The sequence below is a fragment of the Sinohyriopsis cumingii genome, chromosome 13 (assembly GCF_028554795.1).
Source record: "Sinohyriopsis cumingii isolate HCF-2022 chromosome 13, ASM2855479v2, whole genome shotgun sequence".
NCBI classification, from domain to species: domain Eukaryota; kingdom Metazoa; phylum Mollusca; class Bivalvia; order Unionida; family Unionidae; genus Sinohyriopsis; species Sinohyriopsis cumingii.
Window position 1 is genome coordinate 5,524,378 of NC_142973.1, and position 26,678 is coordinate 5,551,055.

The following is a 26,678-nucleotide window of genomic DNA, read 5'->3' on the forward strand; positions in this document are numbered from 1 at the left end:
TGCTGAAATATCACCCTATTCCAAAACTGACTCCTGTTGCTCTCAGGAAGTGACACCCATGTCTTACCCCACAGACGCAAGTAATACTCACAAACCCAGTCCCCATTACTCTATAGAGATTCTTTAAAGCATCAAGGTTAGAATTTGTCTGGTGGAAATGGAATGCTACTTGTCGAGAATTTTTAAATAATGGGTTCAGCTTTGGCGAGTTCAGCAAGGCTTGTGGCATCAATTGCATGATCAGGGTGCCTGGCCAACTGGAGGCATTGCTGAAACAAAAGATACATGTCACAAATTTTGTGAGGAAACAGAATTCAGGAAAATATTCTATGTGGGAAAGACTATAATTGCAAAATACTATACAATCCAATTAAGTTTTAATATGATGCATTTATTCAATGAAAATGAATCTGATGTTGATGCCAACATTTTGTGAATCACAGTACTAACAAGAGGCCCAAAGCATCCGAGATCACTCACCTGAATGATACTGGCAAAAAGCCAGGCACCAAGAAAAGAATATGAAGTAATCATGTTATCAGAGCACTTTTTAATCAAATTTATGTAAATTCTGTTGAGTGATTTAAAAAAATATATCATGCTTTCGAGTTTTTCTATATCTGATGGAAAATAAACATAAATGCATAAAACTGAAACTGTAAAAAAATAAACATAAATGCATAAAACTGAAACTGTAAAAAAATTATCTTAAAATAAGCATAACTGTCAATTATAGTATCAACAAAATGTTGCAACAGTTTTTAAATGATGTGTACATTTCCAAGAAGTATGACTGATTACTTGTCACACTTATTTTCATTTTAATTTCACTCATACTTATGTTTAGCACTGACTGGTTCTTTGTGTATGCCTGGTTATTTGTATATGCCTGGTTGTTTGTATATACCAGGTTGTTTGTATATACCTGGTTGTTTGTATATACAATGGTTGTATGTATATACCTGGTTGTTTGTATATGCCTGGTTGTTTGTATATACAATCGTTGTATGTATATACCTGGTTGTTTGTATATGCCTGGTTGTTTGTATATACAATGGTGACGGTGAATCTGAGCTGAAGACCCAATGCTGCCACTATGTGCAAAAAGTTATGTGGCAAATCATCTGAATAATACTGAATCATGAAAGATAATGGACCTAAACATCATCAGGTTCCATTAAAACCATATAATATTGATATTTCATCATATTATGAGCCATGTAATTTCTCTCTCAAACTGAGAACCCTGCCATTTTTTTCGCGTGTACAACTTAATGTGATGTTAATCTGTGACATACATTGTTCAACCAATTTTAGTCAAAAGCTGGAACACAAGATTTGATGACATCACCACAGTAAACATAAGAAGCCAACACAAGATTTGATGACATCACCATTGTCAACATAAGAAGCCAACATGATGCAATGTCTGATTGTCTTCAGCCCAAGTTCGCATATCAAATTATTCCAGTGGCCAGCTGATTAGCAATATTTACCCAAGTCTTATTTTATTAATGCATGCTTTTTTCTCTCAGATCAGCTTAAAAAAACATTCCTGCCTCTCTTCATTCTTCCCTGAATCAATTTGTGTGCCTCATCTAAATGTTGTTATTATTAGATTAGTCACTAACGGAATTTTTTTAATGTATCACATCACTACTTCTGAAGCACTCACAAACAAGTACCATCCAAAACAAGTCAACGCGACCATGTGTCCATGATCAGTAATATCATCCAAAGCAGGTCAACATAACCATGTGTCCATGATAAGTAAGTAGTATGATCCAAGACAAATATACCCATCAAGTATCATGATGTCAGAGAAACAAAGCTAAATGCAAAATCCTAACATTGACACCTAAAACAAAAACAGCATCATAGCTGTTGGAAAAGTGATTATTACCGGTATTTAAGGCATATAATTCACGGGTGAGACAAAATTCAGTAAAAGTGTGTTAAAAAGTAATCAATAAGGTCAGGAAAATGTTATTTAAGATCCAAAAGTGAAATTCAAACCCTTCTTAAGCTAAACCTAAACACAAAACCTGGACCTGTTGTCTACATAGAGTAAACAATAAAAGCAAACTTTACCCTAAAACTTTTCCCATAAATAGCAAATAAATCTGCAAAAACGGGTTACAACTGTAAAAATCGGTTACAAAGTATTGAAAAAGCCAGGTAAATGCTATTTAACACAATAAAGTGAAATTTAAATGTATATTTCCTTCATAAAAGCCATAAACAAACCATAAACATAAACTTTAATATGTTATCTACACAGAGCAATTTTTAACAAACTTTAACCTATTGTCTGCATCTACTGATGCTGACAGCACTACAATCACAGTATCAGCCCACATGAATGTACAATTTAGCTAATAGCTGTTTCAACACAAGGAGTTTGTTTTATTTTAAATTTTGCTATTTTTCCATTTTTGTGGGGTATCAATTTTGTGGATTTCATGGTTTTACTTAAGGCCAATCAACAATAACCCTTCTGTTACCAAATACTGGCAGATGACTAGTTCTTGCCATATACCAATTGACACTAAAGTTCTAATATATCTTGACGAGATTCTAAGTTTACTGATTATGTATAACTTTAAAATTACTCAATAAAATGATCTTTGAAAAGTATGCACAGTAATTATAGGTTACTACATTTGTATGGGAAAATACAAACGAGTTTTTCAGATGGAAATACTGCATGACCTTGGGAGCGCAGTATATCCATCCAACAAAACAAGTTCATATTCTCCCATACATATTCAGTAACCTTTTTATTATATGCTCATTTTCTTATTCTACCTAAGACTTAATTATGTAAACAAAAATACACTACACGAAACAAAGTAACTGAATGTATGCCATATTCCAAACTAAATACACAAGCGCAGATTCATCATTACATAACAACAACATTATTAATGCACACATAACTCTTCCCAGATAAATTTGAACTTAGTTGCACACTAGACATAACTTTTGAAGGAAAATGGCATTTTGGTCTACTTAAAATTAAAATTTGGAGTCATATTGTGAATGAATGCGCATTGCAAGAACTTTTCCATTTGATCTGGAAAGAATAGATTTTGGTGTTTTTGTCATTTCTACGAAATTTCATGATTATGGACTCAATTTATCTGTGCCAATTCTACATGAAGTACATCAGATTTCAGTGGGAAGGAAGCAGCATGCTGACATCTGCAAGTGTGTTTTTGTTCTGTCATTGAATGTTTGAAATCATAATGTGGGAAAAATATGAAGTCTTTCAATTGCAATTATCAGAAAGACCCTATGGAATATAATGTTTATTTCATTTTGAGTGCAGTTAGGAGGATGTAATTGCACTTGGAATATAGTTGAAATTACAGTACAGTTTCGAAGTGTGTAATCAAGATTGAGAACCTATGACATGGCTCATGTAATTCGGATTTGCAGAAGTAAGAAAGTACATTTTGAGGAAATTCAGGATGTAAAACTATAAGTATATTTTCTTCCATTACCAGCTAAAGAAGACAGTACAGGTAAACCACCTATTTTCCGGCACCCTTGGTTCCAAAGCCTTGCCTGATTAACAGTTTTGCCAGACCAACCGAGGTCACGCTTCGCCAATATACACCTGCTCAGGACTGAGGTGCTTATAAACTACAAGCTTGTGAAATTTGTCTTCTCCACACACTTTATGCATGGAAATTCCATGACACTTCTTGAACCTTTGAAGCAATCCTTCACTACAATCACACCCATGTTCTACTTTAAGTTCTTTATGAAACAACTGAGTCTGGTCCATTTCATTCCTGCCAGACAGGTCCACTCCATCCCGCTGACATCATCAAAACCATTCCATTATCACTTGGTCATGCTCAGTACTCTTACCATCCTTCATTCGCTTCATGAATAGAATTTCAATATTTTGTCCCTCTGCTTCTTTATATCGTAATCAGTTGATGAACCAATACCATATGTGTCACTGCTTTAGCACGGAAACGCCACAGTCCAGTTTTTTTTAATTGTTCTACATTATCTTGACTGGTGCTTATGCTTGACACCACCAATGACACTTGAATTTTTCTTTGAAGCCATAGCTAGGGTCAAATGTAAGTTAAATAAGCAAAGAATTGCACAAAATATAAGTACAACCACCAACAACTGCAGTGTAAACAATCCAAGTGAGTGCATGCCCAGTGAACTAATTTGGCAGTGTTGTGAAAATTTCAAGTGCCTTCTCGTAATTTAGTCCGGACTAAAAGAGGTGCCGGACTATCCGTTGCCTGAAAATCGGTGGTGTACCTATATATGCCCTGTCACTTGCATGTTATTTGTAAGGACCCTGTCTGGCATCTATAGCTAGCTTAAATCCAAAACAAAAAAAGTTAACACAGAATGTGGCAAAGCAGCTCGTATGTGGCAGTCCACAAAACATCTGCTTTAGTTCATTCAGTTGATTTACTTCAACCACAGACAAATAAAATAAATCAAAAGTGCTGGCATCTGCATCCATTGTTTGTTTACAATAGAAAGTAGTTCCTTAATGAATACAATAGGAAGTGCGCATGAGTTCAATATCATAAAATACTGAATGATTCTGACAATGTAAAGTTAACGGAGAAAAAAAAGAGCATATAATAAGAAAAAATTCATATCCATTCATAAGATATTAGCTATCTGGGGACAACTAGCATCCAGCAAGAATGAGTCCTCAGCCTGTACAATCCACAAATAATTGAGTCCTAAGCCTGTACAATCTACAAATAATTAAGTCTACAGCCTGTACAATCCACAAATAAACAGTACCAACATTTAAGTAAACCAACAAAAAACTTACGTACCATTTATGCAAAATCATGACAACATATATCAAGAAAATATCAAATTCCCATTAATATATGGGTGGTAGATACATATAAAATTGTATTCATTTTCAATATATCCTGAAGAAGACTGCTGATGTAAACTGGATGTCATATTTCAATGCGGCTGAGAGGCCCTGATGCAAAGATGCATTCTGCTGAATTTAATCAGATTTTGTTTAGGTTTGTAAGAAGTCACTTAATGGCGTTTCTAGATTATATATACCACTTAAACATAGCTGCCAACCTTCCAGGCTCATAATTAGTGAAAATAGGGATAAAAAGTCGTGAATTTGGACATGAATTCGTGAAAAATACCATGACAATAACTCCATCCACTCTGACCACTCCGACCGTCAATACTACACTATATCAAGTTCGCAAAATAAATATAAAACACTACACATATGCACAAATATTTATTTATCAAGGCATTATACTGTGGCAGACTTGAACTTCCTCAACTGCTTGATCGTAAATTTGTTTTCTAAACAGTTCCGACTTATTACCTGCAGGTTGATGTTGGGGACTAAAATTGCTGACAAATTTTCTGCAGCTTAGGAGGCCCTAAAATCTGTCTTATTTTTCCTCACTAAAGAAAATACTCTTACGCTGTCACTGTTGCTGTGAGTAATGCACAGGAACTGCAGCATTTTCGGTTCTTCCACAAGAAAAAAAGCGATTTTCGAGTCCGGGAACATTTGTCAGAACAAATGTTTAGCATGGTCTCCAGCTGATAAAGGTAGATTGCGTTCGACAAGAAAACTCACAAATAATGCTTCAGTGTTGGTAGCCTGCAGGTCTTCCGCAATGGTTTAAAATATTCCAGAGATGAAATCTGCGAATTCTTAATTTTCCCAACTTCGACGTGTTTTTTTTTTTTTGCAACCGACATTCTTCCTCACATCGTCTCTGCGATGACACACTGAGCGCAAAAAGCATGAATGAATATCAATGTTTAATGGCAGAATGCAGGCCAATTTTTGATATATTCCAAATTAAACTTCACTTTTTGAGTAATACATTTCTTTATCCTTGGTGGTGAAGACATTTTCAAAATCTTACATGCGAAGCTGAACGGTAACTCAAATCAGTGTTTTGACGCATGCGCGGAGCAAATTTCTGGTTAAGCCCCAGTTTCTCTCAAAAGCATTTGTAAAACTACTCTTATACATATAGATTAAAAGAGGCTAAAATGCTTGCTACCGGGCAAACTGTACTAATCGGCTATAGATCTACTAATATCGTGACCAGCAGTACCGGACCATTTCGGCAACTGCGAATATCATGACTAGCGCTTAACGGGAAATCGGTTGTTTTATTAAAGATTTAAAACAATTGAGGATTGGAAAATTCGTGAATTTTTGGCTTACGGCGTGAATCCGTGAATCGCTAAAAAAAGTCGTGAAATTCACACCAAACTCGTGAGGGTTGGCAGCTATGCTTAAAGGACACAATGCCATAAGTGAAAAAGGAAAATCAAAGGATGAAGAAACTTGTGATGAAAGTGACACTAAATTACTCACATATCTGGGTCTGTCTGTCCTATAGACACCATACAGCCCAAGGATCGAGTAATTCTACTGTTTGGTCCAACTGTCTTTGATTTTTCTTGCCACTCCAACTGACCTGTAAGCACAATAATTTTCAAATTTTAAAATACTTTATATTGATCATCTAGTTCACTGTGACCTAATTTTGATAGTACTGAACAGTATATGACCAACAATACAAACGGTCAAAAAATTGGTGCTATATACACAACATAGTAACTGCCAATGCTAACAAGACCTTGTAAGTAAGGAAGTCGATATTTTTCTATAAGTTAGACCAATTTTCAGTAAAGTGTAATGACATATCATGCATTGCTATTGTTAACTTGGGAAAAATGCACCTGAAGTGTCATCCGATGTAGAAGGCAACATCACGTTCAACTAAAACGTTTGTCAAGTACTCTTGGTCCTTAAAGACATCCAATTCGATTTCAGAAATAGTACTGCAGTTCCAAACTCCATGGAAGTGAATGGCTTCTTACTCAAAGTATTCCCCATTTTTCTATAATTTCACATGGCAGCAGCATTCATCTCCCCTTCTATTCAGATCCATATTACATGTCCTATAAATGTTGCCGTTGCTTTCCTGCCTTTTCATCTGAATATTTTACACCTCTCTGCTGATTATTTGAACCTATAATGGCCGGAGTGTCCCTTATGCCTTCAAGATATTTTCATTTGCTGGACAACATTTTTAGATACATCTATAACATAAAAGCAAATGAAACAAATAAATATCTAAATGTGACAGCAAAAATTGTATTTTCACATTTGTTTTTCTATTATTCCACAAAGACCATGGCCCTTTCACTGATCCTCAACTCTACCCGATTGACATATGTGGTCCATAAGTGACCACTGCAGGTTGATCACTTTTAATTTTGTCCAGTCATGGCTGGTTAGAGTTTTGTATGGATGGAAGTGTCCCAAAAGTTCCAGTAGGGACAAAACACTGCCCTTTCATACGGATGGAAGTGTCCCAAGAGGGCCAGTAGGGACAAAACACAGCCCTTTCATACTACTCTTTGATTGTAGAAACAAATCCTGCAGAGTGTGCTTATTCAGGCAAGCATATGGTAGTGATCAATAACATACACTGCAAGTCCACTGCAATGAATGAATGTACTGTGTTGTTGATCAATAATGTATACAGACAGGTCTTATTATTAAAAAGTTAAAAATCATTGTCAAATAATAACACTGCACAGTTAATCTTTCACAAAAGCAAAAGACAACTCTACCAATTATAAAGAAAAGTAAATGCTGAAACAACCAGCTGGCCAAAATCAAAGGTGGAATGAATACTATGCTGAAGTTAAGAATCTATGTTACGGTATGCTGAAACACTAAAATGTATCAACAATGATCAGTTATATGAATATACTGTATGCTGGTTATACGACTTGTATAATTGTTGGATCGCTTGTGTCACTGAAAAACGTTAACTCCTGAGTGCCTGGGTAAATAATAAAATAACAATTGATGTCTTTTTTCTAAAATATGATTTGGAAGAAGCAATGATATACAATCTGCACTGTGCAAGTACTGTTCTGTACACTACATATAGTACTGGTCACCTGGTAAACTCAAGTGCCCTGTGAATTATTGACATTTGTATGTACCTTTATTTTATTTAAATGTTCGAAAAATCAGAAAATATGCACATGTAAAGTAATAAAATAAAAACAATCACAGTAGTTTATAACAGTTTACTGACATAGTAAGAGCTGGTAACTGCTCTGTGTAAATTACGGCAGTCTTGCCAATTTTGCCTTTACATTTTTATGTCTATAAGTTTTGGGACACACAAAATGCTACAATTTTTATATGCATATAAATCTTGGGACATGGAAAAAAACATTTTTGCTGTCCCAAGATTTAAAGTCATTATGGTTCAGAGTAATACAGCTTTATATTGAAATTATTTCTTTTCTAAATTTCCAATTACTGCATTTCCAGATTGGGAGTTGTTTCTCCATTATGGTCATAACTATATGGTTCTGACATATCAAAGATGGAAAAGTTTCATTTTTAACCAAAGAATTTAATGCCTGCCCAACCAAAATAAACAAACTCTGTTAACCTGTTATTTAAAATAAATCTAAAAAAAATTAAGTTTCTTATCAATGTATGAAAAGTAAAATTTCATCTTGACAAAAGGTCCAACTCACCACGCCAGATGATCTTTCGGTCACTAAGCTGATGGGGTCGGTTGGGGTCACCGACTATATTCTGCTGTTGTTGTGGTTGACCAATCTGCTGCTGGATCCCACCAAGACCTCCTGGAGGTTGATTGCCTGGCAACATCTGACCCTGAAACTGACCGGTTGAAATAGGCACCTGTGACATTTGACTTTGCTGTGACACTGGTATCCCTTGGTAACCAGAGGTCACTGTAGGTTGAGACACCATTCCACTATGCTGCTGAATTTGACCTTGGTGTGAGCTCACCACCTGTTGTCCCATACCTAATGTCTTGGGGGCTGAGGGATGTACTAAAACAGAAAAGAAAGCTTTAACAGCAGATACTCTAAGCTGCACTATGTGATTGGAAGTTAAAGGGATAAGCCCATGCATAAACAGATGTGATTGGAAAGTTAAAGGGACAAGCCCATGCACAAACAGATGTGACTGGTTAGACAGAAGGACAAGCCCATGCACAAACAGATGTGACTGGTTAGACAGAAGGACAAGCCCATGCACAAACAGATGTGATTGGATAGTTAAAGGGACAAGCCCATGCATAAACAGATGTGACTGGTTAGACAGAAGGACAAGCCCATGCACAAACAGATGTGATTGGATAGTTAAAGGGACAAGCTCATGCACAAACAGATGTGATTGGTTAGACAGAGGGACAAATCCATGTAAAACATGTGATTGGTTAGACAGAGGAACAAATCTATGTAAAACAGATGTGATTGGTTAGACAGAGGGACAAATCCATGTAAAACAGATGTGATTGGTTAGACAGAGGGACAAATCCATGTAAAACAGATGTGATTGGAGATTTTTAAAAATGCCTATGCTGGACATAATGGATCTTTCATACCATCTATTTCTCCAACTAGACCAATATACAAATGTCTACACTGGAATGATCAGAGCTCAGACCCAAAGCTGTCTTGTCTATGAATTCTGAAGCTGATATTCAACCTCAAAGTATTTCATGCTGGACTCTAATCATTGATCAAAATGACAGACAAAATAGGGCAAAGTTAGTAAAAACATAAAAGTCAGTGTAGAATGTTTAAATAGTCACTTTAAACTTTTGTCTTTACATATTTTCAGATTATGAAAATACTGGTAAAATAATTATATTAACACCTTTAAAAATAATATTACTTTTTATTATTTTGATTCAGCAGAGCTGTGCAAAATGGCAAAATCATTGTAGTTATTTACTGTATAAAACTGCAACTTCAAAAACAGGTTGCATTTGCAAATCAGCAACTATGTCCAAAATAGAAATTGTCTTTCCAAATGTCTACGAAAGAAACATTGGACAAATTGATTAACTTTAAAAGTGATAGAACTGAATGTGCTTTCAATTGGGCAGGATTTCCATAGATTACATGATAATTTCTGGCACTTAAAATCATCAAATTAGCACTTAAACTGATTACAGACCAAAATACTTCTTTACATAACTGTCCACCATCTTCTTTTAAAGTGTTGTTGAAACAAATATAAATGTTTAACTTGGATTATTAAGGCATTTTTATTTGAGACACAAGAGATGAGGAAATGGTATGAATAGCAAATTTCTGGCAAGTTTCCATAGAAAAACAAAATGTCTGCATGACATCATGGAAAAATTATTATATAGTACTCCATTTTAAAGTCCATTTTTCTCTATTGAAAAATTCTACTGAATTTCTCGAGAAATCAAAGATTATTTTTTTTACAGCTTATGATACAAAACTAAATTCGAATAATAACAAACTTTGCATATTAAATATAAAAGGATGACTACGATTGTATATACATTTAAAACAACTGGAGCCAACTTATTGTTGCATACCAAATAGCAGGTGTCATTTCTGTTCGCATAAGTTTCTTCTTAAATATGTTACCCAATCGTAATACCTGAGAACAGAGAAGAGGTGGAGAGACTTATATCCCCTATCCTGGAGAAGGCCCATTTCTGGTCTTTCAAGGTATATGAGACAGCATCCAACTGAAGAGAAGTATATAGGCTGTAGTAAAGACTTCATATGCCCAGGAATGGCTGAGCAGGAAAATCTCCCATCAGAAGTCAATAGGCTATGCCACAAAGAAGCTGCCAAACAACCAAGGAAGTAAACCTGATGCATTGCCTTAATAGGTCCCACAAGGTCAAACTTAATAGCTCCCACAAGGTCAAACTGAACCTTTGTGGATTAAAGGCTGAGAGGTACAGAATTTGAGTAAGTTGACTTATGATGACAGAGGTTTCATCACAAATGTTTGATTGCTAAAGAATAGGAACCCATTCTTATCAATGAAAACCAGAGCCATCATGGGTGAAATTGAACCTTCATGACAGAACCGCAGATAGTTCAAGTCAACCAATATTACATGTATTTAAAAATACTCTGCTTGCTGCAGCTTAGACAAGAAAATAATGTGTGTTCCTAGTCAGCCAACCATTGCTGTTTTTCATTGCCGACCCTAGCACTTTTTATGTGTTCCTCACTGAGAAAACTTTTCACTTCCCCTCATACACTTTCAGCATGGAAGACCTCACCTGAGTGATTCTGTCTACAGCTTGTTCTTATAAATGTCTGTTTGAGGACTTGTTTGATATGATCCACACATCTAATAGATCTGAAACACCCACTACTGGCATTGTTGGAGTTGGTAAGGAAAGATTCCAATTATCCTTGGAATTTCCACTCTCAAGTTTAAGAAGTCATTCATCCAGCGGGGAGTAGTCAGGATAAAGCAGCACTCCAATTCCCACACCTTTGACAGGATATTTGGGATCAAAGGTGCTGGAGGATAAGCATACAACTTCACACAATTTCAACCAATGGAAAGAGTTGTTATTGTTGTAATAGGGTTTAATGCCATTTTTCAGCACAATATAGGCTATATATGGTGGACAGTAGAAATGGTGGAGGAATTGAACAACAGAAAGAACCATTGACCCATGAGAAGCTACTGGCAAGCTTTCTCACGTACAAACATTGGCTGAGCCTGAGACTCGAACCCATGCAGACACAGGTGAGATGGCAGTGATCCGTAATGGTAAGCGCTTTAGACCACTCAGCCACTCGGGGCCCCAAGCAAGGAATAGTTAGAAATATAGAGCAGATCACCTGATACTGGATCTTTTGCGAGGTCTGTAAACAAGTCCTTTTTAGCATGAGCAGACGTAGTAACTTAAGAATGGATGGAATTTGGTGCCAATCTCGATATCTTAGGGGTGATCACTCTAGTCCGACTCCCACCTATGTTGGCAAACAACCTCTGGCTTATTTTTTAAAGTAAACATTAACTTGTCAGGGCTAAATGTGCAAGGAAGTGGTCATACTCCCAAGCTATTATGATCAAGTACACATTTGAAAAACAAATTAGAAACTGAATAAACCTTAATGATTAACTTAAAACCTCAATGAAAATTAATCTGACAATTGACCTACTTTAGGCATATTACCAGTTGAACCTCTGTTGTGTCCTAAATTAGGGCTTTTAGTTATTAATGTCTGTGATTTCATTCAACAATAATTCCCATAAGGAAAAGATAACTCTTACTGTAATACTTACTGGGCATGATGGGATCTGAGAATAAGTCCATCTGAAATAAAAGTATCATAATTAGAAAATGCATGCAAGTAAAACAAGTTTTATTGTGAAATGTTTACCATTACTCCTTTAAAAATGCATTGCCATCATTCTTGCTTTTATTATTTCATTTCAGATCCTTAAAGATGATCTCCTCAAAATTGTATTTGGTGAAATATATAACAAGTGAGAACTTATTAATTTCCTGATACAAGAGAACATACCTCTCCAACAGGACATTTACAGTTGCAACAGTTCAGAGAGCTAAATGTGATATTTTGTTTTGGAAACTAACAAATTGTGTTAATTGAGATTATTGTTAGCTCACATCCGTTTATTGTTAAAATTGTTTTGGGTCAATTTCCATTTCTCAGTGCTCGAGAGGCTATGTATGGTAGCCAGTGCAGGAAGAACCAGGGAAAACCCCCGGTAAGAACTACCCACACACATGAAGCTACTAGCAGCTTTCCCACATACGCACACTGGCCAAGGCCAAGACATGTGCACAGGAGCGAGATGGCAGTGTTCGGAAAAGGAAAGCACTTTAGATCACTCAGCCACCTGGGGATTCTATCTATTTGTTATAAATGGTGTTTAGACTTAAAAAAATTTCAAAACTGCAGTTATCTGAGGGGAGTAAAACTACTTTTAATGATAATTTCCTGTTGCTATTGCACAGTTTTAATCTTGTCTAGAAGGAAAATAACCTTGACCTTGGCAACTCTGCATGAAAACTTGTCCTATCAAAGAGATTGTTTGAGATAAGCCATGCATGAGGGTGGAGATTCTGCTAACTGTTGTGTGGAAGACAGCTCCTGTGTTGCAACGGAAGGTTCATCACATGGATTAATATCCTGGAATGGTCTACCAGCATGTCAAGCAGATTAATGATCCATGATCATTATTATCACAAAATGAGTAAAGCAGTGGAGATCCTTACTGTCTGAAGCATATGTATGATAAGCCCTATAGTAGGGGACTGGCATTTTTTTTTTTAAATGGTGGAGCTTGTGTTTCTTTTAGTCTTGTCACAATCAAGTCTATCAAGGATCTCCCCCAAAATCTGAACAAAGAATCTGCTGTGGATTGGTGTAAAGACCATTCTGTGATGACTATCTTGCCCCTACTGTCTGTCAAAATGTTTTTTTCTTCTTCCAGGAATGTGCCAAAACTTGAGGGGGGGGATAATTCCTTGTGAGGTAGCCCAGTGATGGAGGCTCCAAACCTCCATTCTAAGAGAAGGAGCATGCATTCCTTCTTGTCACCTGAGCCATGCAATACCAACATGCTGTTGGAGGAGACCATCAAGCAGCAACCTCTAATTCTGTCAATGTACCACTACTGGGTCAAGAACACTGCTCTCATTTCCATACTGTTAATGAAACCATGAACCCCCAAGAATGAATCAGTGACAAGTCCTCCACCAGATCAGATGATGGCAGAAATCCAGACTTTGAGAAATCTGATGGTGGTGGTGGTGTGGGGTTTAACGCCATTTTTTAGCACACGATAGGCTATGTATGGCGGCCAGTATTAATGGTGGAGGAAGAACCTGGGAAAACCCCGGGAAGAACCACCGACCCACGAGAAGCTACTGGCAAGCTTTCTCACATACCCACATTGGTCGAATCCGAGACTCGAACCCACGTAGACAGAGGTGAGATGGCAGTGATCCATAACGGAGAGCGCTTTAGACCACTCGGCCACTCGGGGCCCCTGAGAAATCTGAGCATTCATAGTACCTATGTGCAGTTTCCAGCTATCCAGAAGGAGAAACTGGAGAAGGTGCAAGAGCAGTCTGCCAAGGGGAATCATGTCTTTTGTGAAGTTCAATGTCTCCAGAAGAGAAAGAAAGATGATGCCATGGTCTTGGTCCTCTAAAAAAGTCGGGATTTTGTCCACTCTGATCTTTGTTCATGAGGAAAGTCTTCACAACATGGATGAAATCTTGAAATGGAGTAAGTTCAAATTTCTCTAGATTAAGTAAAAGGCTCAGTCTGGTCACAATGGACCAACAACAAGACAGTTCTGATATGTGGGATTCTAGCAACCATTGGGAATCAACCAATGTTGTCAAAATAATCGGAATCCCAGGTGCCCTAGCACTGACCTAAATAAACCTTCAGGAAGGCCCCTTAATCACAGCCTAGTGAGGAAGCAACAAGTGATCTGGTGCAGGGGTTGCCCCAGATAGATTCTCCAAACTAAAGAAAATTTTAGTGTCCTCCAGGCCTGAAGGCTTAGGACACAGATGATAGGGCAAAAGATGGTAAACCTCATTAACCGTTTTATCAAAAGACCAAATCTCTTCCTTCTCTGCTGCCTTGACAGACTTTTGGAAGGAAGTAAGATAACCCAAGACAGGAGATGCCACCTTGACCTTCTCTGCCTCATAGTTATTAGAATTTACTAGGACAGACAGGATGTCCTCATCTTGCTCCTGTTCCTGGGAGGCAAGACTATGTGAGCTGTAGCCTAGGGATTGGAGGGTCTTGACCAAATTCTTGTATTCATACCAAACGAGCTCCAATGTTAAGTCAGGTGACTCTGATCTGTTGGAAGACCCTTCTTCTTCTATCACTGCTTTCCTCTTAACACACAGCTTGATCCAATCACCAACGAAAGTCCGCAGAGACTGAAAGAGGTGCTCCTTCATCCTCAAAGGGAGTGGGGGCATGACTCACTATCAACCAGCACTGAGTTGTGGTCAGATAGAGGGTGCTGCTCCTCCCTCACAGAAAGAGGCAACTTAATTTTCACCTGCTTATTTTCACAATTGGAAGGGGGACCAAAACATGAAGCATCTCCAAAGAGACATTACTAATACTCCTCTGAGACCCATTGTAGCCAGAGAAAGAAAAAACCTACAATTCTGAAAAAGACTGTTCTGATGGTCTTAAACTAAGTAACAGAAAGAAAGCAAAACCAAAAAATTCAAAAAAATCAACAAATGTATTTCTCATAGGTTACAAGTGAAAATTCACAGTATTGTGAATTAAATCCCAAATAATCCTAAATGTTCTATCACAAGTCCAAAAGCATAGTGTGTTCTGAATGAATTCCAATATTGAATGTGCTGATGTACCAAGTCTTGAATAGGCTGATGTACTGACAGTCTTGATGTATCACAATGATAGAATCCAGAATGCCTTGAATGAATTCAGAATAATCCCAAAATAATGTAAGTTTTAGGTCAAAAAGCCAATGAACTTTGTAATTCCAATGAATAATTTAAATAAATGATTCCTCTCAAATTATATCTGAACACAACTAAAAATGATTCAACAGACTGATATAGAATTGAAAAATTTTGTTTACCACAACCTTATGTTAAAACCTAAGACACAATAAAATGACCAGGATGTAAGTAACAAGTCTGCTCCCAAACACTTTAGGTTTGTAAATAAGGCTAGTCCTTGAACACATATAGTAGAAAACAACTTATTTATACCTTACAAACATGACAAAAAACATAAGAATAGTCAGGCAGGCCAGACCTGTACCCTTAAAGGTCAAGCATACAATACAAATTAAATATACATAACAATGACAAATGCACTTTCTTCCTTCACTTGTAAGTTTGTGTTCAGCAAGGTGCCAGACCTTGTCAGACCACAGACTGCAAATGGGACAACCATCTGTCTTTTTGCAGTCCATACAAGTTAAGAATGTTAAACTCACCCTTTCCAACTGATGTCTAATTAATGAATCAAAACAACCACTTCAATACAAAAGATTAGCAAAGTTAAGTTGGGCACTGGATTAAAAGAAGTAAAGCAAACAATAGAACTTAAATCTTAATCAGAGATAACATCAACCATACTCAATCAATTAACGCAGATAAATAATTAGCAAACATCTTGTTGGTAAGAAAATATACAAAAACTAAAATCATATTCAATGGAATATAAACACTGATGATTCACACTGATTTAAAACAAACAAAACAGAACTGTGATGAAACCAGACATAGTGATATCTACCCAAGCTAGAAAAAGGAATGAAACAATTCTCAATGACAACAAACCCTGTGTGAATGTGTGTGCATTCGTGCATGCATGCATGCATGTGTATGTTGGTGTAATATAAACACAAGGCTATGAAAAATATAACCAGAAAAAATGCCAGCAAACAGGAATAATACTAATCTGATGGTAATATTCAGACTGTAAACACAATGCACGTAATGAAAATGATCAATTTGCGACATATGTTCAAAGCAAAGGCAATATTCTATGATGAGTAATTTCAGCCATCTTAAACATAGAGGTAGTGTGGAAAAGGATGAGGAATAATGTGCATGGCCAGAATTTACAGGTTCAATTTCAGAAATTTCTGCAGTTTACCCTATTGGAGGATGAATTCTCATCATACAGTAAAGGATATTTTCCATAAAAGAATAACCTGTGCAGTAGCAACATATTACTGATATTAAATAAAAAGACCAGTATTAGCCAGTTTTGATTCACAATTGTTATCTATGTCTATATTGTGTGTTTAACTTTTGTCCACGTGTGTGTGAGTGTGACTAGGAATTTTAATGTAGCTTTAACAATTTTTCAGTCATATCGCTATGATGTCTGCAGTGTTGCAGTTTATAGTGATGTCTAGCACTGGGGCATCATTCCGCAGATATGTAGCAAGATGTCCCACCCAGTCACATTATCCTGACATCAGGTCTACCAGTCCTAACACTAATCTTTTAATGCTGAGCACCTTGCAAGGCAGCTGTTAGTGCCATTTTATGTCTTTGGTATGACTTGGCCGGGGTTCAAACTCACGACCTCCTGCATTTGAGGTGGACACTCTAATCACTAGGCCAATGGAGCTGTAGACTTTTGTCATTGATTTTAGATTGTAATGATCATTTGTTGACAACATATTACATAGCTAACCTTTTTTCATGATTGTAGATTATATTGAAGGATAATAATCATTTGTAAACAACATATTACATAGCTAACCTTTTTCCATGATTGTAGATTATATTGTAGGATAATAATCATTTGTAAACAACATATTACATAGCTAACCTTTTTTCATGATTGTAGATTATATTGTAGGATAATAATCATTTGTAAACAACATATTTACTAAAGCTGACAGATCACAGGCATAGAGAGAAAAGAGACAGAGGCACTAACTACTGCCTGCAAAAAGCCAGGATGGGATCAGAGTAGGAATGGAGGTTGGATGATGTCTGTTCAAGTTTACCTCATTGGCTGAGCTTGACATCTGTGACATCTGACCACTATTCATCTGAGGCTGACCATATTGGCTCATCATTGAAACCGGAGGCTGAGAGACCTGAGGCTGCTGCTGCTGTGATTGATGTTTTTGGATCATGTTCATCTGCAGACGTTCCATAGGTCTCTGTAAACAAAAGGAAAAATTCAACATCAAATTATGAAAGTGAAATCTTGCTTCCTCCTACAAGTCACACTCAAAATTTCTGAAATGCTCTAACTGTTTCTTAAGTTGTTGCAAGATGTCATTAAACTTGACGTAATATTCTAAGGGACAGATCAAATTGATAATTCTTGAATTCTCAAACTTAATCTGCAATCACTAGTTTTGTCTTTTAATATGAACAAAATTCAAATGTAATTAAATTACAAACATTTGCATGTTGAATATTTCCTTTCATCTATAACATAAAAGAAAATATTTACATCAGACAAGATATTAGGATCCAAGTGAAAAATTAGGTTGAGGAACATTGTAAATGTAAGGCTGTGACAATTCTCATGTGCCCTGGCTTGCTCCAGTCAACCAAACTGAAATGGGTAGAGTGGACTGAATTTACTAGAGCTATACTGGTTTTATATCAAGGGAAGTCATGCAATCTAATTAAGCATAGAAACTGGGATAATTTCCAGTTTATCAGCAAATGACCTTGGGAAAAATGATCCTAGATGTGTTTTCAATGCACCTGAAAATAGATAATTTATCTTACATGACAGATTCCTATTATGTAGGTGCATTTCACCAACACTCCAAGGTGGCACTATAATTTTCCAAGCAGTTGCCAATATTAGCCTTGATAAACACTAACTGATGATTATTTAGCATACTACTGCTGTTGTTGTTGTTGTAGGCTTTAATGCCATTTTTCAGCACAAGATAGGCCATACATGGCGGCCAGTATAACTGGTGGAGGAAGAACCCTGGAACACCCCAGGAAGAACCACCGACCCACAAGAAGCTATTGGCAAGATTTGTCACATACCCATGTTAGCCGAGCCTGAGATTCAAACCCAAGCAGACAGAGGTGAGATATCAGTGATCCGGAATGGGGATCGCTTCAGACAACTGGACCACTCAGGGCCCCTATTTAGTATACTAAAAAAAGGACAGCATTAGAAAATTGTTCTGTTCTGGACATGACTCGTTACTCATATTACCTTGTAATTTATTTTAAACTTCCCCTCATTTTCTCAATTTGTTTGTTTTTCAAACAGTACAAGTTTACTTTATTGATAAATAATGCATTTCTGCACATTTCTGGAAGAAATTTTGTCCCTTACGTCATTCATAAAACCTCAAAAATACATCACACTTCAAGGTGAAAAAATGAATACAACACACGAAACAAAATTTTCAATTTCCAAAAATTAGGTCTTTATTGAAATAAACTGATATCAGAGAATACCAATCAACAGTGGCAATTTCAGAGATTGCTAGCACAAACAGAAATGGTTTTGCCCAGTATACATGAAAAGTGTAGCATCATCAAACAAGTGAACAGTCACTGGCTGAACAAGATGTTCACATACTGTAGCATGAAGTGCAGAGTCAATGGATGAGCAAGCTGCTAACATGATGTAGAAAGATGTGCACAGTCAATGGTTGAGAAAGATGTTCACATGCTGTAGTAAGAAATGCATAGTCAATGGTTGAGAAAGATGTTCACATGCAGCAATAAGAAATGCATAGTTAATGGTTGAGAAAGATGTTCACATGCTGTAGTAAGAAATGCATAGTCAACACTTGCGAAAGATGTTCACATGCAGCAATAAGAAATGCATAGTCAATGGTTGAGAAAGATGTTCACATGCAGCAATAAGAAATGCATAGTCAATAGTTGAGAAAGATGTTCACATGCTGTAGTAAGAAATGCATAGTCAACACTTGAGAAAGATGTTCACATGCAGCAGTAAGAAATACATAGTCAGTGGTTGAGAAAGATGTTCACATGCAGTAATAAGAAATGCACAGTCAATGATTGAGAAAGATGTTCACATGCAGCAATAAGAAATGCATAGTCAATGGTTGAGAAAGATGTTCACATGCAGCAATAAGAAATGCATAGTCAATAGTTGAGAAAGATGTTCACATGCAGCAATAAGAAATGCATAGTCAATGGTTGAGAAAGATGTTCACATGCAGTAATAAGAAATGTACAGTCAATGGTTGAGAAAGATGTTCACATGCAGCAATAAGAAATGCACAGTCATTGGTTGAGAAAGATGTTCACAATGCTGTAGTAAGAAATGCATAGTCAACACTTGAGAAAGATGTTCACATGCAGCAATAAGAAATGCACAGTCAATGATTGAGAAAGATGTTCACATGCAGTAATAAGAAATGTACAGTCAATGGTTGAGAACAATGTTCACATGCAGCAATAAGAAATGCATAGTCAATGGTTGAGAAAGATGTTCACATGCAGCAATAGGAAATGCACAGTCAATGGTTGAGAAAGATGTTCACATGCTGAAATAAGAAATGCATAGTCAATGGTTGAGAAAGATGTTCACATGCTGTAGTAAGAAATGCACAGTCAATGGTTGAGAAAGATATTCACATGCTGAAGTAAGAAATGCACAGTCAATGGTTGAGAAAGATCTTCACATGCTGTAGTAAGAAATGCATAGTCAATGGTTGAGAAAGATGTTCACATGCTGTAGTAAGAAATGCATAGTCAATGGTTGAGAAAGATGTTCACATGCAGCAATAAGAAATGCATAGTTAATGGTTGAGAAAGATGTTCACATGCTGTAGTAAGAAATGCATAGTCAACACTTGCGAAAGATGTTCACATGCAGCAATAAGAAATGCATAGTCAATGGTTGAGAAAGATGTTCACATGCAGCAATAAGAAATGCATAGTCAATAGTTGAGAAAGATGTTCACATGCTGTAGTAAGAAATGCATAGTCAACACTTGAGAAAGATGTTCACATGCAGCAGTAAGAAATACATAGTCAGTGGTTGAGAAAGATGTTCACATGCCGCAATAAGAAATGCATAGTCAATGGTTGAGAAAGATGTTCACATGCAGTAATAAGAAATGCACAGTCAATGATTGAGAAAGATGTTCACATGCAGCAATAAGAAATGCATAGTCAATGGATGAGAAAGATGTTCACATGCAGCAATAAGAAATGCATAGTCAATAGTTGAGAAAGATGTTCACATGCTGTAGTAAGAAATGCATAGTCAACACTTGAGAAAGATGTTCACATGCAGCAATAAGAAATGCATAGTCAATGGTTGAGAAAGATGTTCACATGCAGTAATAAGAAATGTACAGTCAATGGTTGAGAAAGATGTTCACATGCAGCAATAAGAAATGCACAGTCATTGGTTGAGAAAGATATTCACAATGCTGTAGTAAGAAATGCATAGTCAACACTTGAGAAAGATGTTCACATGCAGCAATAAGAAATGCACAGTCAATGATTGAGAAAGATGTTCACATGCAGTAATAAGAAATGTACAGTCAATGGTTGAGAACAATGTTCACATGCAGCAATAAGAAATGCATAGTCAATGGTTGAGAAAGATGTTCACATGCAGCAATAGGAAATGCACAGTCAATGGTTGAGAAAGATGTTCACATGCTGCAATAAGAAATGCATAGTCAATGGTTGAGAAAGATGTTCACATGCTGTAGTAAGAAATGCACAGTCAATGGTTGAGAAAGATATTCACATGCTGAAGTAAGAAATGCACAGTCAATGGTTGAGAAAGATCTTCACATGCTGTAGTAAGAAATGCAAAGTCAATGGTTGAGAAAGATGTTCACATGCTGTAGTAAGAAATGCATAGTCAATGGTTGAGAAAGATGTTCACATGCAGCAATAAGAAATGCATAGTTAATGGTTGAGAAAGATGTTCACATGCTGTAGTAAGAAATGCATAGTCAACACTTGCGAAAGATGTTCACATGCAGCAATAAGAAATGCATAGTCAATGGTTGAGAAAGATGTTCACATGCAGCAATAAGAAATGCATAGTCAATAGTTGAGAAAGATGTTCACATGCTGTAGTAAGAAATGCATAGTCAACACTTGAGAAAGATGTTCACATGCAGCAGTAAGAAATACATAGTCAGTGGTTGAGAAAGATGTTCACATGCCGCAATAAGAAATTCATAGCCAATGGTTGAGAAAGATGTTCACATGCAGTAATAAGAAATGCACAGTCAATGATTGAGATAGATGTTCACATGCAGCAATAAGAAATGCATAGTCAATGGTTGAGAAAGATGTTCACATGCAGCAATAAGAAATGCATAGTCAATAGTTGAGAAAGATGTTCACATGCTGTAGTAAGAAATGCACAGTCAACACTTGAGAAAGATGTTCACATGCAGCAATAAGAAATGCATAGTCAATGGTTGAGAAAGATGTTCACATGCAGTAATAAGAAATGTACAGTCAATGGTTGAGAAAGATGTTCACATGCAGCAATAAGAAATGCACAGTCATTGGTTGAGAAAGATGTTCACAATGCTGTAGTAAGAAATGCATAGTCAACACTTGAGAAAGATGTTCACATGCAGCAATAAGAAATGCACAGTCAATGATTGAGAAAGATGTTCACATGCAGTAATAAGAAATGTACAGTCAATGGTTGAGAACAATGTTCACATGCAGCAATAAGAAATGCATAGTCAATGGTTGAGAAAGATGTTCACATGCTGTAGTAAGAAATGCACAGTCAACACTTGAGAAAGATGTTCACATGCAGCAATAAGAAATGCATAGTCAATGGTTGAGAAAGATGTTCACATGCAGTAATAAGAAATGTACAGTCAATGGTTGAGAAAGATGTTCACATGCAGCAATAAGAAATGCACAGTCATTGGTTGAGAAAGATGTTCACAATGCTGTAGTAAGAAATGCATAGTCAACACTTGAGAAAGATGTTCACATGCAGCAATAGGAAATGCACAGTCAATGGTTGAGAAAGATGTTCACATGCAGCAATAAGAAATTCATAGTCAATGGTTGAGAAAGATATTCACATGCAGCAATAAGAAATGCACAGTCATTGGTTGAGAAAGATCTTCACAATGCTGTAGTAAGAAATGCATAGTCAATGGTTGAAAAAGATGTTCACAATGCTGTAGTAAGAAATGCATCGTCAGTGGTTGAGAAAGATATTCACATGCCGCAATACTATGTTCATAGAGTACAACAAATGCATACAAGCTGAAATCATGTTAAGTTTTCATGTCAAAATTAAAATAACACAATATTCTTCCTCAAGACAAATAGCTGTTGTCAATGTTTTAATTTGTCAAAATCCATTAGCAAACCAATTCAGTTTAGTGACTAAGTACATCATATTCAACAACTTGCTGTGCACTGCTGGCATCAAAATGTTATTATAATTATTATTATTATCATTATTATTATTATTATTACTGCATTATCAACATTATTTTTATATGTACTGTTATACAAAATCATAAAATGGGCAGATTTGTTATTCTCTCCTAAATTTATATTTCACACAAGATTAATGTATTCTGCTCACTTGAGTCTATCCCATAAATTAAATCATCATCGACTTCCAAAAATCACAGATCTTTCCGGTTTATTGTGCATCAAGACAATAATTTCACTGCTGAATTGCAGCTTACGTATGAGTTTAAAATAGGGAACTGACTCTTTCATCTGCCAACTTGTCCAAGTTTTACTTGGAAACAGCTGTTCATGCTTTAGAAATAATAATATAACTTGTTCAACCCGCCAGGATCAAAAGACAGCAGGCTTTTGTGAGATGACTGTGATGAACAGAAAATCCAAAGAGGCCATGCATAGCTATTCTGTGACCCATGAACCAAAACTTCAGTTACTTTAGAAACAAGTTTTAAATACTGAATGACCCATGACCTGAATGAAAAGGGATGTAATTAATGTCTTCCCAAAGACAAGCAATTTCTTCAGAGGTAGTTTTAAATCACTGGCAAATGGATTAAGATTTCAAACTATTCCTGTAACACTGGCACATTTCTGCTGTGATAGCACAAATACTTTCCCCACCAAAAAAATTAAACTGCTTTACTCATCTACCATAATGATAAAACTGCCTTTCTTTCAAATCTGACATATTGATACCTTTGAGTTACATTTGTCAACGTGCCTAGACTTATAAGTACAAGCAAGAAAGAAATATTTGTACACTGATTCACATCATATTCCTTTCTCAAAAAGATGACTGCCTCAGGAAGCAAAAATTCAGTTTGCTTAGACTGAGCAGTCACTGAAGGTATTCTCCACTGACCGCTTAAGTCAGGGATACACCACTATCTGCACAGGAAACACCTGGCCACTGACCATGGAGCAGAGGTGATGTTATATGCAAGACATATATATAGGATATTTGCAGAGTGGAAATCAGAATGGCCATTGTGAAAAGGGGACCATTAGGACAGGTTTGACTGTACTGTTGCTTACCGGTGGTTGAGCAGCATGTAAATGTAGTTGCTGCTGCTGCTGCTGTTGCTGTAGCTGTGCTTGATTCAGCTGTTGCTGCTGTTGTTGTTGTAGCTGTGCTTGATTCAGCTGTTGTTGTTGCTGCTGTTGTTGTAGCTGTGCTTGATTTAGCTGTTGTTGCTGCTGCTGTTGTTGTAGCTGTGCTTGGTTCAGTTGCTGTTGTTGTTGTTGTAGCTGTGCTTGGTTCAACTGTTGCTGCTGTTGTTGTAGCTGTGCTTGGTTCAGTTGTTGCTGCTGCTGTTGTATCTGTGCTTGATTCAACTGCTGCTGCTGTTGTTGTTGTTGTTGTTGTTGCTGTTGTTGTTGTAACTGTGCTTGGTTCAGCTGCTGCTGCTGCTGTTGTGGTTGGCTCACTTGCAGCTGTGATTGATTCCCTTGTATAGACACCTGACTGTTCTGAAATGTGGCTTGGCTGGGCTGGCTGGTTTGATGTTGTGCCAACTGACCCTGGGAGAAAGAAGGAGGCTGAGGTTGATGGTGGGGTGGGGGTGGCTGTCCCTGAGGGGGAGGAGGACCAGTGCCCATGTTAGACTGGGTTACATGTGTACCTGGAAAAAACAATGTTCTTTTTAACTGGAAGCATATGATTTGCAACCTGCTAGAAAAATAAAATAAAAGAAATATTTTAATTCACAAATTAATTTTACCAAGAGATGTCTATAAATAAAATTTTTCACGATCATTTACATATAATATTGGGTTTGAAATTTCAACCTAACTGGCGACTTTCCTATATAAAAGTCTTCAATGACATTATATTATTCAAATACAAACCCCTGATCTTACTATCTTAGTTGTTAATTAACATCAACTCCACCTCAATATTGTCTGTTTCAGCTCATGACAAAGGGTACAAAATTCTACTGGTCCTTACCTGACATTTTTTTCTGAAAAAGATCACTGTCAGATACTTACGAAATTTATATCATAACAAGACAAATGTTAGGAATAATAAATAAAAACAAAAAACCACTCATATACCCCACTATTTAAGTATTTATAGATGTGTCATTTCCTTTCCTGATTTGCAATTGCTTCAGTTTTAGTATTATCCTTCCAAGCTTCCCTTTGTTTCCCTCTTTATTTATTAAAACAGATCTACTGGATCACAGAATTTCATTCAACAACAATGTTTATAAGCAGGCTTACAACCTATAAGAGAACAATGCATTTCAGTGACAATCATATCCAGACAAGACCAAATTCGATTAGGTCTAGAAACTAGTATTGTAGGATGACGGTAAAGGTTGGTTCTTTTGCTAGTATCTTTTCTGTTAGTTTTTAATGAAAAGCTGTAGGTGCATTTTGTTTATTTATTTTCTCATGAAAAGCACATGGGGGAGAGGCAGCAAGGGGGTGCACTGGATCAAGATTTGGTGGGGCATAGGACAAAATTGTGGGGAACCACAACCTGCACTCGATGTGCAACACTGAACATCTTCATGTATGTTTTAACATACAAATAATAGGGTAAAACTTTACACACAAAAAGCAATAAAATAAAGACAAAACATATTTGCCTGATATCAATAATGCCTACTAAGATCAAAGCCAATTCATCAAAAGGTCCAGAATTAGTTGCCTATACAGGTGTTTTCATATACAGAGCTCACTTAATTTTGGAAGACCCCAAAAATTGCCAATATTTGTATGGCTCCTTTCTTCTTTAGAATACACTTCGATTCTTACTGCATTTTATAACCACAGAATATCTGAATGCAGTGTATGTGTACATGACAACATCAAGTTACAGTAAAAGATTGCTAATTTATGTGACAAGTCTATGATCCTTTATTTCTGCAAAATCTTTCAATCGCCCAAGAAGAAATCAACAATTCTGTGAAGTTGTTTTGTACTGTATAATAACAACCAATAAAGGGTAGAAAATCCTATTAAATTGTTATGATAATAAACAAAGTAATTTACAACTGGCAGAGACTGCCTCAGAAATTTATTGTTCAGTATATTATAGCCAAAGCAATAAAAGGTCCAAAAGGCTTCTGCTATGACATAGGAGGTCAGTGTTTAAATGCAAGAGAGAAAACAAAGAGAATCAAAATGGAGAAAGTAGAAAGTCATATAATATTGTCGGTTAAAATAATCAATAAAAAAATGTCTCTATAAAATATTACTGTAAAAATAAGAATATGAAAAACAATTCTTTTCATTCTGTCTTATATATTATTTTGTTTTGGATCATGCTCTCTCTGACACTCATAACCTGTTGTTTTCATTTTCATGTTTTCTTTAATGTATGTATATAGTAGTGCTTTATAACAACTGAGCACATAAATGGCTGTCTGGTGTCAACAGTTAAGTTTGAAAAAATTTAAGATTATACTGCACAAAAGTTTGGATTTGAATATTTAACGTAGCTTTAAAAAATGTTCAGTCATATCGCTACAATGTCTGCAGTGTGGCAGTTTAAAGTGATGTCTAGCACTGGGGTATCATGCGGCAGACATGTAGCATGATGTCCCACCCAGTCACATTATCCTGACACCAGGCCAACCAGTCCTAACACTAACCTCTTAATGCTGAGCACCTAGCGAGGCAGCTGTTAGTACCATTTTTAGAAGTCTTTGGTATGACTCAGCCAGGGTTCGAACCAGCAACCTCCTGCATCTGACGCAGATGCTCTAACCATTAGGCCACTAGAGCAGTCAGTTTGGAAAATAAACACTCACAAATAAATGTAAACATAAAGTACAACATGATAAAATATAAAATATGAAAATGTTACAATTCTGTAAATGTATATAAAAAAGATAA

General features: G+C 36.4%; 1 protein-coding gene across 3 annotated transcripts in view; it reads right to left on the reverse strand.

The window, feature by feature from the left end:
* The window catches only part of LOC149784886 (mediator of RNA polymerase II transcription subunit 25-like), a 173,182-nt gene that overhangs the window by 90,244 nt on the left and 56,260 nt on the right, over nt 1–26,678 (reverse strand). For all 3 annotated transcript variants that reach the window (XM_089978465.1, XM_089978464.1, XM_089978463.1), the window contains exons 11-16: nt 23,868–24,454; nt 17,390–17,548; nt 12,158–12,188; nt 8,578–8,901; nt 6,380–6,482; nt 92–269 (exon numbers count right to left, since the gene is read on the reverse strand). In XM_089978465.1, the coding sequence (XP_089834591.1) occupies nt 92–269; nt 6,380–6,482; nt 8,578–8,901; nt 12,158–12,188; nt 17,390–17,548; nt 23,868–24,454 (1,382 nt within the window). The remainder of the gene's footprint in view (nt 1–91; nt 270–6,379; nt 6,483–8,577; nt 8,902–12,157; nt 12,189–17,389; nt 17,549–23,867; nt 24,455–26,678) is intronic.